Consider the following 12,583-nt stretch of genomic DNA (forward strand, 5'->3'; position numbering starts at 1 on the left):
GATCTCTTATGACTAGATGGGGAGGCTAAATGTAACCCAGAGTCTGCCCCCCCTCCCCCTCCCCCCACCGCCCCCCACTGCCATAATGAGGATGAATGTGACTGGGCCAGAGTTTGTTATGGTTCGTATCTGTTTATCAAGTTCTGTGTAATGGACTCTGTGTTCTTGTTCCAATATCCTCTCTGAGGGGGGAGGACCCTGTCAACAAAATATTATATCCGTATCGCGACTGTATGCATATTGCCAGGTCTATCCTGTCAAAGAGATTGTATCTCATTGAGACTAACCTAGATACATAAAGGTTAAATAAGATGATCATATTTCCCTACTTTACTGTAGTGACATAATTTCCTGTGTGAAGGGGTTGAGTCATGGTGGGAGCTGCCCTGATGCCATGGGCCTGTGTCGTGCTGTTTGTTTGTGTGTGTGTGTGTGTGTGTGCACGCATGCATGCATTGAGGTCATACCCTCCCCAACCCCTCTCTCTGCCTCCCCTCAGTGAGTTCACTCTTTTACAGAGTTGTCTTAGAAGATGCTATGACCAACAGTTTAGGGCGACCCGACTCCACTATGGGTTAGTGTTTGAAGAGCACTCACCTCAATTACACGCGAGTCAAAGTCTTCGTACGTTTCTGTAAAAAAGAAGGAAAAATATGTTACTCATACAAAAAGATGAAGGGATGAATAGTGAATGAAGGGATGAATGGTAAACGAAGGGATGAATGGTGAATGAAGGGATGAATGGTGAATTCCAATGGTATGACCAAACCCTTTCAATTGTATCAATTTTACAACAGTTTTAACATTAACATTATTTAATTACTTACCAAGCCTATATAGTGTGGAGTGATAATATGTGATTTTAAGAACAGAATACTTGGTGCCTTAAAAAGAGAATCTTCTCTCTGCAGTTCAGAGATGTTTCCTGTTATGCTGTGCTGTTTCTTCCACTTTTCCCCTCTCTGTCCTCTGCCTCCAGGGTCGTAGACAAGCAGAAGTGAAACCATACCGTCAGGAGGGGGGGCGAGTGGCTGATGGAATATGACCATGCGCACATCCATACACCTAGATGCAGCGATCATCTGAGATTTTATATTTAATCAGGATAGGCTGATAACAATAAGGTCCTCCATAAGGGAGGAATCATTAAGTTGAGCAGAACTTGTCCTTTGTGTATACTTTACATGTGAAGCACCCAGATCCAAATTAAATAGACTTTCTTCACCTAGACCTCACTTCTTTGCTTGACCTTCACGAGAGAAACTATCACCACAAAACAGGTCCCTTTGTGTGTGTCCCTCATAATTCCCACTGTGAGTGGCTGTGGTCGCAAACTGTTTAGAGGGAATAACACAATCTATTGCTCATTTTTGGAGGCGCTATCTGTGCTTGGGCTTTTATGAGGTAATTGCAATTCAAACAAACAAACAGGCCATAGATTAAATGTGTAATTACATTGGGAACAGGGGCAACAAAGCCAACTCTCAAACTGAATCAGAGCAAATTAGCAGCCAGCTTTCAGGCAGATAACTGAAGGGGTGCTGAATCAGGGTTCTCCAAGGGAGAGAAAAGAGAAAAGGTTTATTGAGTTTTTTTACGAGACAGGAAATCATATCGAGTGGGGATATTGTTTGTTAGTCTAGGACGAAGAACAATTCATGTGAAAACCTACGAGTACAGACTAAAGCAACCAACCAAAACACCTGACAGCTAGGATTACTATAACAGGGATGAAAGGGCAGTTTGGACGCTCACAGCTAACGTATTCATTTCACCATGTCTGATGGTCAGTCAATAAATCTCGTCAGATAAAACTGTCCTGGTTTCCGCTCAAAAGTGTTCAAGGTTTTCTCTAAGCTGCTCCAACATCAGATTCTAACAGAGACAGGAGGTGACAAGACATTTCCTGGATTTAAGAGCAGTGCTTGGTGTGGTTGGCCATGTCACCGGGAGGGGGTGGGGCTGACCCCTGGGTAACAGGAAGTGAAGATAAAAGGTCAATCACTCTTGGCTCACAATCCTGCCCGTGATTTAAGCTCCCATCTGCACCAGCGGACCGCAATCCATCATCGCAGCAACTATGAGGCAGAGTTGTACAGCTGGCCTAGCGAACGAGTGGCTGGCTGAGCAAGAAATGTAATAACTCCAGCTAGCGCTGCACCAGGGTGACCAACCTGAAGAAATGTGTGTGTGTGTGTGTGTGTGTGTGTGTGTGTGTGTGTGTGTGTGTGTGTATATATGAATTAATAATTCCTGGCCGTTCTTGGTGGGTTGACTTAGATTAAACAGAGATCGCTCCATCTCTGGAAGTGTTACTGTCGTAAACAGAGGTGGCGGACGGGTGGGGTGGGTGAGATGGAGCGGCAGGTGAACAATCACTGTTTGACTGTGTTGTGGTCTCACAGGGAGTAGAGCAGAGTCAGAGACAGTGACACACCCGACAAAAAACTGTGACCAAGGAGGACACCATCAATCTCAACTGAGGCCAGTGTTCTTGAGTTATCCAGTTCTAAAAGTTTGAGCTTTTCTCTTGTAATATTCCATCCTTGGCTAAAATAAGCTCTCAACGGGGTGGATGGGACAGATGGAGAGTGGTGAAAAGTTACACTACAAGGAGGGGATTGGGAGAGTGGGAGGGTGAGGGAGAGAGGGATTACTTTCTAAATATGGAGAAAGCCCCACTGTCCCTTCCGTTTAATCTTCCTGACCATCGTTCATGCTGTTCTAATGGGCCACCATACAAAGGCAGGGCTATCCCTCAGACCTACAGTTATAGAGAGGCTGCACTCCCTCACACCTCCCCACACCTCCCCTCCCCTCCCTCACTCACTCACTCACTCACTTACCTCATTCCCTACATTACTCACTCACCACCCCTCCTTCCCTCATTCCCTACCTCTCTCATTCACTCCCTCACTATCCCTTCCTCGCCCTCTCCCCTAAAACAGACAGACCAGACCAAGTCACATCTGTCTGACCTTTCATCATGTTTGCCAGGCTTCGGTAGTTCTGTTTCTCTTGCTGCGCTCCGCTAGCTTCAGGTGACATTTACCCTTTCAGGCAGAGGTATTGGAGGTGGCTGTCACTGCATGTGGCTCTGAGATTGAAAGGCGCCAAGCCGAGGAGGCCGTTGGCATTTGGAGCCAACCAACCTAGTCACTAGGGAGCTATTGATCATTGTTTTTATAGTAATAACAGGCCTTCCTATAGTCTTCTTAGTTTTTATAGTGTATTGTTTTTTCCCCCTTACCTCCGTTGGGTCCTGGGTCAGGGGCTCCCAGACTGATGCCTCCCCAGGAGTTCCCAGTCCATCCTCGTTCTCTCTTCACCCTCATCTTCCTCTTACGATCCCATTCTTCCCGCTGGCGCACAAGCTCCGCCTGCAGCTCCTGTTGCTCTGTCTCCCCGCGACGGGACATGGTCTGTATGTTCCCACTTTTCAGGATGGGCGCGTTCAGCCCAGGCCACAGGTACCCCCCACGCCCTGAGAGAGGTAGGAGAGCGAGAGAGACAGAGGGATGCTTGATGAAAGGAAGGGGCACAATTTTTGTCCTATTCAAACTCAAAATGAGGAAACATCACCTTCAGATTTATTTTGCAACCAACAGTGCATCAACACTAATAAACTCAGTTCAAGCTCCGCACACACGCGCACGCACAGGCGCACCACACACGCACACATTAACATGAGGCACTGATTACAAAGCCCAATCTTGGCACATCCTTAGGGTGTGATGGATCTGAACAAGCAGCCAACAAATAAATCCAAATTCAGGAGTGACAGAGAGGGGGGCAGTCTGTGGCTCAGCCAGCTCAGCAATGAAACACCCTCGTTTAATTTCCACCCGTTAAACTGCACTGAGATAGATGATGAGAGAATGAGGTCTGATCTTCTCATTATTAATGAATGTAATTAATAAAATACTAATGGTAACAGATTAACAGTCTACACAGGGCTTATAGCATTCAGCTCAAGCCATCATCTGCCAAAGAGATGTGACCTTTAAGAGATGTATGCTATCAACCAATCTTGGTTCATTAGTGTTAGTTCATTCTTTCTCCAACATAACGTAATGGCATTCCAGAGTTGCAGTGAAGGATAACACACCACGTTTTTTCTATAAAAAAACGTAATGTCGGGCCATATGCTAAAACGGCAAGACATGGCTTGGTATCTAAAACAGAAGGCATTTGTTGGAATCAAAATAAACTACACGAGTCATTGGTTCAAGCCTCAATTAGCTAAACGACTCAGTAGTGAGAAGATGCAGTAGTTGGAACCTACTGTACAAACTAGTGTTTGGAACTTCAGTTCACTAGAGGAGTCAGAGGATGGACCATGGGTTTAAACCATTACACTTATTGCCAATTGTATTTTTAATGTTCTGTCTTGATATTTGCACTGTTGAGAAGAAGCTTTTCATTGTACAATTTATATCCTGTACCCTGTGCATATGATCAATACACTTTGACTTGACTTGACTTAAACTTGGGTCACTAGCTGGTAGCAGCTTACCTTCTCCGATGTTCTGGCCTCTGTTCAGATCCTTCTTCATCTTCCGTTTGGTTCTCTTCCCTCTGCCCTTGCGAGCTCCGGCACCCGTCTCAGCCAGAACTCCCCTCCAAAGCTCCTCTGCTGTCACTGCAATGATAACACCGACAAGGGGGGGGATTAATTGGCCAATCTGGTTCTGGCAACCTCAATGTAGCATGCGATTTCTCAGCTCTCCAGTTCGAGAATTGAGTTCAATGAAAACAAGCTGAATATCAATTGAACAAAGAACAAAGCTTGGTCCCCTACCAGACAATGGACGGCTAGCCCTGCCCTATGCAATGACAATGAGGCCAAACCAACAGAGCAAGAGCCCAGCTTATTGGTCATCATTAGGGAACTGCATACGGCCTTTATTTGACATGGTCTGTAAAGCCCGAAGACTAATGGAAAGGCTTGGCCTACATGTGGAAACATCAGAAATAACAAACAACAAAAACACTCGCTCTGTGACCAGCCTCTTTCTAATAATTTTAATTCTGAGAACACTAGTCTACTGTTCAATACCTCTGCCATCACTTCACTTTGTTATGAAATCATATGGAGGTTCCTACATCGTCTAGACTGTAGATACATTAGCTCAATGTGTCATCCACTGGACTAGGCAGCTGAGGAAACAACAGTTTTAACAGTGCTAGCTACAGGCTCTACATCTTCCCCTTGAATAAACCTGAATACTGTCTGTATAATTTCCCAGTTTGGGGAATAGGCCTACATCTGCTTGAACAAATATGTTCTCGACTTTCTGCTCCCATTGTGCTGCTGAGATGAAACCAATCTTTCTGCAACAATGCCGGGATCGACCTCAAACACCAGAGCCCCCGCGCCCTGCATTACAAAGCACTGTGCATTCAACAAACAAACAAACAAACACCAGCAACTAGGCGTACTCACAGAATCTACGTCCTAGTTTTTAGGAGGAGGAGGGGGGGGGGGGGTAGTCAGCCGGGGGGGGGGTAGTCACAATGATTTTGTAGGAGAGGTTTGATGCTGCTCTGAGATTTGATTATGAGCTAATTAACTTATGCGAGGACAGGCGTAACGAGTGTGCTTGAGCATCTAAAGAGGCTGTGTACTCAAAGCAAAGCACTTGGTGACAATAGAAAGTGCCATTATTGTGTTAGTAAGCCAAACCTCTAGGGCCCAATCAACTGTGCCCTTGGTGAGAAAAAGAGTCCTAGCAGCCTAAATGTGTACAAAAGTCCTTCACCTACTTGTGTTCTAGTTTGTCAGGGGACAGAGACACACACTCATTCAATGCAACATCCATACTTCACCCAGTCCTTCAATGCAACATCCATCCTTCATCCACTCCTTCAATGCAACATCCATCCTTCATCCACTCCTTCAATGCAACATCCATCCTTCATCCCTCATCCTAACATATGGCAAAACCATGTCACTATTGAGTCCACTAAGACAGTAAGGCACAATAAACAGCAACAGCAACACTCTATAATCCAGTTAAAAAGCCTAAATTAGACAAAACAGGCCTCTCTACTCAAACAATAGTCAAGTGTGTTTTGTTCCGTGTAAAAGCACCCATAAGGATCAAAATGTGAAATTAATCAAATTGGGTGTCAAATCTATATTTTTGGGATTATAAACAATTTTCCATCAGATCTAGAATGCTAGAACTCCTTTAAAGCATGCTTAACAATTATAAAAATGAATATTCTACCACATGTTCATTTTTACAGTTCTATGCTATTGGGATAAATTGCATAAGAAAATGTGTACATCTTAAATTCAGTCAGGACACTTACATCGGTTTAATCATCATTTGAATGAAAATGGCAATACATCTAAGTTTGGCGTAATTGGATGGCTCCACTTGGTATAGCCTGCCGGAAGTTTAACAACATAAAATACAAAATACCAATATGGCAGGGAGCCCATGATCAAAAAATAGGTATCTTAAATACAGAGTGACCGGGCAGGTGGAGGCTGGGGCGCTGGGTGGGACGACCAACAAGTATTACTCTCATAGCCAGTGGCGTCACACTGTTTAACCATGGTGGCGTGTTGTACAACTCAGCTCTTTTAAGCCTCGTCCCTGAGACGTGTGATGGATGGTTTTGCATACGTGTGAATCAGCTCTCTGTCACCGTTTGACTTAAAGTGCCATGCCTGAACTTACACAGGCTTTATTTCTCCACTCTACAATGAGCTAAATGTTCTTTTTGGCCATATATACCACATCCACTATACATTTTATTTCTAAATTGTTCAATTATCTTCTTACAGTTTCATACAAAGCCCTGCCTCTCAATTCATTATGGCACAAGGATTTATCACTCAATGACTGTGCTATTAACGGGGGCACTGTCTGGTCTAATGTTCTACTATTCTCAAGAAACCCAAATCATCAAATGATCCATTTCAATATCATTAATAGTATATAATATAGCTGTATACAACCCCCGTAAAAGACAATAAAAGTAATTCCCAGCCCGAACTGTTTGCTCTGTCCACAGGGTTGCCAGAGGAACCCTACGGTACATGGTTTGGGATTGCCCTGCGGTCTCTTTATCTTGGAGACAGGTCTCTTTATCACTGTCCATTATTATTTTATAACTCAAGGTATAATATGATATCTAACACTCCAGTCTTCCTGCAGACATATACGAATTTTAATTTGGAACAGATAGTCTTGTGGAAACATGGTTACATAAAAAACCCAGGGAGATTTTATGGTAATTCCGTTACCAAACTTTGAATCTGCACAGTTCTTAAAGTAAATGTTTTTTTTATTTTTTATATTTATATAATACATTTCCAGTTGGAATTGTTAGAAGTAGTTCTCGTGCATAGAGTTGTATGGTTTGTTAAAGTTCGCTATCAAGTATTTATGTTTGGCATACTTTTGAATATGAAAAATCGATTCCCAGCACCATTCTTTTATGCTCTTGCTTTTTTCTGCTCATGGCAATGAGACTGCAGTGCAATAACACTTCAAAAGGGTCACACACCGAAGCAGTAGACAGGCAGGGGCACTTGAATATCTTATTCATCAAATCTGGTTTAAGAACATGAACAAATAACACCAAAAGATTAGGAAAAAAAAGTGTAAAAAAAAAAACAGAAACTGTTTTAAAACTAGCCTGTTCATCATTTCATTTGCTGAGGGATTTGTTTTTCTATAAAGTACCAGGTCCTCTTGATCCTCACTGGGCTTGTGTGGAACATAACAAAATAACACCACTCTGCTGCAACATGGCACTGCATTTGATTTATCTATGACTGACATTAGAAAATAAATAGGAGCACCACCATATCTCTGAACTCTCTAGACTCGATGTTGAAAGCTTTGTGTGCTGTGTTTTTTTTCCTGCAAAATAGATCGGTTAAATAAATAATAGGTTGAACAAAATAAATACAACTCCAATCCCCATGCAGGTTGAAGCTGGCCACTCAAATGCCCCCATCAGACACTTTCATTAGATCTATTAGCTTAAATATGCAGTGGCAGCAGCATCAGCGACCAGTTGGCCAGCCAGCATGCCAGAATGCTTCTCATTAGAACAGTAATGAACCAGGGCTGGGCTGCCATGACCAGCTATTAAAACCAGAAGAGTAGAGACAACCTTGTCTGAGTTCCCACTAGGCCCATTCATTTCAATCATCACCTCTCTTGTTACTAGCCAAAGTCGCATCTACAAGTCTTATAATAGCTACAAGTCTTTGGCTACTTTGACAGGCGACTTTGGCTATATATGCCATTTAGCTGATTGGTAAATCAGGGTTAGGGTTACGGTAATGTGCAAACTCACAGAGTAATGAGTAAACTGTACAGCTGGGTTGAAATAAAACAGATGAGGATCAAGTCAATACCATAAACACTGGTTTAATTTGAGCTACACAAGCACAACAATACTGTACCACTAGATACATAAAATATACAGTTGGAGGAAACTGGCAGTTGTTGAGCATGTTTGATACTCCATGTCTACTGAGTTACTCCATTTATAAGTCAGTCAGTTATTACTATTTGAACAGTTTACTGAAGCAATATCTCAGCTGTGCAAGAGGCATACCATCCCCAATGATGCGTTTGAAAACACAGGGCAATTGAAGTAGCAACTTCTCGCAAATATTACAGTGAGAATGTTGACTGAAGGAGGCAGGTTTAATAAAGTGAGAGGAACAGTGTGTGTTTGGCTTCTTGCACAGGCTGAGAGGGAGATGGTGACAGATGCAGAAAGGATAATTATCCTACAGGAGAGGGAGAGTGAAGCTGCCTCTGCTGTGCTGTTCTCGCACGCACACACGCCTGCATGCCTGCCTGCCTGCCTGCCTGCGGAATGTTTGACCGATTCACCCACTGTGAATAAAAAGTCTCACTAAACAAGCTTTAACATAATAAATAAAAAAACGATTCAAATGCAAGTAGTTATGTCTATTTTATACTGCTGTTTCAGATAATGTTAGAGCAAAATTGAGAAATTAAATTATTAGACCGGTGTAAAGTGTCTTCTGAGAGTTGAGGAGCAAGCACTTACACTTGTTGAAGAAGCTGCCATGTCTGGTCTGTTGCCAGGTAGCAGGGGCAGCAGGGGCTGGAGGGGTCCGTAGAGACACAGTGGATCTGGCCAGGTGAGAAAACTGGAGGGTGCCCCCTGCAAACGGCAGTGGTGATACCCCTGAAACACAGCAGAGAGAGAATAGCATTTACCACACTGTAAAATGGCCTTATAACAAAATAATTCTGCATTAATAATTATGAATCAATTTGGTGTGAGAGATCCTATCTTACAAATCTTGGTGGTTAGTTCTTTGAAGGCAAAATCGGGGATAGCTACCGGACCAGCCCCCCTTCCCCCGCCCTGTCTGGACCCATTCACACCTCTCACCTACCCGTTTGTCCCACCCAGTACACTCTCCCTCTCCAGCCTCTCTAACTCCATTCACACCTCCCCTCCTTCTCCAGCTCCACCATTTCCTAACTTCACAACTCTTCAGAGCCCTCCATCATTCTGCCTCCCGACACCACCCCCCGCTCCAGTGTCTTCATCAGTACAGCTCAGGTGAAGAGAGAGCCGGGGAAACTCCGCATCAGGAAGGCTGCGTGCCCTGACGGTGTGAGCCCGAGGGTGCTCAAAGTCTGTGCGGACCAGCTGTGTGGAGTACACTAGTACCTCTTTAACCTGAGCATCAAAGTGGAAAACATCTTGCCTGGTACCAGTACCAAAGAAAAGGAAACCCAGTGTTCTGAATGACTATAGACTGGTAACCTTGACATCCCACATCATGAAGACCATGGAAAGACTGGCGCTAGCACACATGAGGCCCCTGGTGAAGATATCCTTGGACCCCCTGCAGTTTGCCTACCAGGCAGACACTGGTGTGGATGATGCCATCATCTACCTGCTACACAGAGCTCACTCCCATTTAGATAAGGCTGGCAACACTGTGAGGGTAATGTTCTTTGACTTCTCCAGTGCATTTAACACCATACAGCCCTTACTACTTGCAGATATGCTGCTGAGGATACAGGTGGACTCCCCCATTATTTCATGGATTACAAACTACCTGACGAACGGGCCACAGATTGTACGGCTGCAGGGATGTGTCTCGGACTGGGTGAGCAGCACTGGCTCCCCCAGGGGACGGTTCTGGCTCCCTTCCTTTTCACCCGCTATACCTCAGACTTCAGGCACAACACAGCTATTTACCATCTGCTGGTTCTCTGACAATTCTGCTATTGTGGGATGTATCAGTGGAGGCCAGGAGACTGAGTACAGAGGACTGGTGGACAGTTTTGTTGAGTGGTGTGAGCAGAACCACCTGCTACTCAACATCAGCAAGACAAAGGTGGTGGACTAGGGTCCCCCTGTCTCCTGTTTCCATCCAGGGAGAGGACGTGGAGGTGGTCCAGAGCTATAAGTACCTGGGGGTGCACCTGGATAATAAACTGGACTGAACTGGAAAACACTGATGTCCTGTTCAAGAGGGGCCAGAGCCGACTTTATTTCCTGAGGAGGCTCAGGTCCTTTGGCGTGTGCAGGACTCTGCTTGACATGTTCTACCAGTCAGTGGTGGCCAGCGCAGTGCTGTACTCGGTGGTATGCTGGGGGGGCAGCATCAAGGAAGGTAACACCAAGAGGCTGAACAAGTTTATTAGGAAAGCTCGTTCTGTCCTAGGTGTCACCCTGGACACTGTGGAGGAGGTGGCAAATAGGAGGATGAGGACCAAACTCCTGGCCATCATGGACAATCCCTCCCATCCCCTACATGTCACTGTGGCAGAGCAGAGAAGCTCCTTTAGCAACAGATTATTACAACCACGTTGCACTAAGGAGCGCTATAGTGCTATATCTTTTGTGCCTGCCGCAATAAGACTGTACAACTCCTCCTCCGGCTGGCTCGATCGGGGTGACCAGAGTCAGGCTTGGGGATGTTAAATCATACTGGACTGTTCTTACTGTATATAATGTTTCAGATGTCTGGGTAGCCGGATAGTATCCTCTATACAGGTCATATGGCCAGCATGACTTGGTGACTTTGTCATATATCGAAATAAAAGACCCCGCCAAGACAGTTTTTTCAGCACCATCCACGTGGACAGCAGCAGCACACATCGCATTACTTTGAGTTAGAGCCAATATGCTTCATTTCGTTTAATTTTACTGGTAGCTTTGTGGGTAGTGTAACGGCTACTGTCGCACTGACTCACGCCGTGCTGAAATACAAATAGCGAAGTAGGGGCCCACAATTGCAATTTGAAACAGGCCGCCAGTTCATTAAGTCCGCCCCTGCCCTCTAGTAACTGAAATGTTGAAATATTCATTTTTTTTTTTTGCAAGGCACTTTTGGCAAGCCTGATGGCCGTCAAATAAGACAATTAGCAGAGGAACCATCAGAGTGAGTGAAGGAATAATATTACAAACGGGGTCTTTTTTATTTCGACAAGACACACGTCTCCGACTCATGCTGGCCTAAGGACCTTTACACTGCTGATCCATCATAAAAAGTCATCACAGTGACGCTATAATTTATAAAAACATTGAGGAGAATAATATCCGCTAGACTATGGGGTACTATAATGAAAATAAAATACGTTTCCTTCATAGTCAATTACTTGGCTAGTACATGGAGCAGAAGAATATAGAATTCATGATAAAATGCTTTGGTCTCTTGGTATAAACGTTGCACACACGTGTTTAGCAGTAGGAAAGACCAAACACATAGATAGAACATCTCTCTCTATCAATAATCACGCTACACAATCTGCTAACACTAAACGTTTAGCCATCAGGCAATGACACTGACAGCAGCATTAGCTAGCTAGCGTTGGCTATGTACGGCATACGGAGTATCATTAATTTCAGTAGACAACATGATTGGCTAAGTCTCTAGACTATTCTACTGTTTAGACATCTGAGAGAGTAAGAAATTAATAATATTAAGGAATATATTCACCTCCCAGAGTAATCCGGAGGGCACAGCACACTCTTATGGCCGCCGCCATCTTCAAATTACTAAAGGACCTGCACAGCACAACAAGACGTCTGAGATATGCCTGTTCAGAAAGGAAGGACAGCGCATTGTCTCCCCAGACACCATATTATATGTCATATCAAATTCCATTTAGCTCTAGTATGAATTAATAGAAGGATCATTATTGATGATCGTGATGATTATGATGATGATTATTATTATTATTGTTGTTATTAGTAGTAATAATAACAATAAAAAAATAAAATAAAAAAAATACAGTAATGTTATTACTGTATGATTACTATTATGTGAATTACTGTGTTATGTCAATACATTTTTGGATGGAGGTATATTGACATTTCCCTGTCGTTGCTGCGTATATGCACTTTGCACAATGAAATCATGATGGTAGGGTATCAGAGGTACAAAATACAGAGTTCCAAAAACATCTAGAACCTTTTGAATGGAAGGCCATGGATCGAATGAGACTGTGGCACTAAGAAAGAAAGGCCTTTTTGGCCCTAAGCTGCTTTTTTTGTTCCTGCTAGATCACATCGAGCCTTATTCTATGATTTCTCTCTGCTGCTTGTG

The 12,583-nt window shown here is 43.9% G+C and overlaps 1 protein-coding gene across 1 annotated transcript in view; it reads right to left on the reverse strand.

The window, feature by feature from the left end:
- The window catches only part of mrps5 (mitochondrial ribosomal protein S5), a 27,019-nt gene extending 14,993 nt beyond the window's left edge, over positions 1-12,026 (reverse strand). The window contains exons 1-5 of the mRNA XM_083695226.1: positions 11,975-12,026; positions 9,055-9,195; positions 4,517-4,642; positions 3,251-3,484; positions 598-632 (exon numbers count right to left, since the gene is read on the reverse strand). Of these exons, the coding sequence (XP_083551352.1) occupies positions 598-632; positions 3,251-3,484; positions 4,517-4,642; positions 9,055-9,195; positions 11,975-12,023 (585 nt within the window). The 5' untranslated portion in view covers positions 12,024-12,026. The remainder of the gene's footprint in view (positions 1-597; positions 633-3,250; positions 3,485-4,516; positions 4,643-9,054; positions 9,196-11,974) is intronic.
- Between the last annotated feature and the right edge of the window lie 557 nt (positions 12,027-12,583).

This window comes from Argentina silus, assembly GCF_951799395.1.
Source record: "Argentina silus genome assembly, chromosome: X".
NCBI classification, from domain to species: Eukaryota; Metazoa; Chordata; class Actinopteri; order Argentiniformes; family Argentinidae; genus Argentina; species Argentina silus.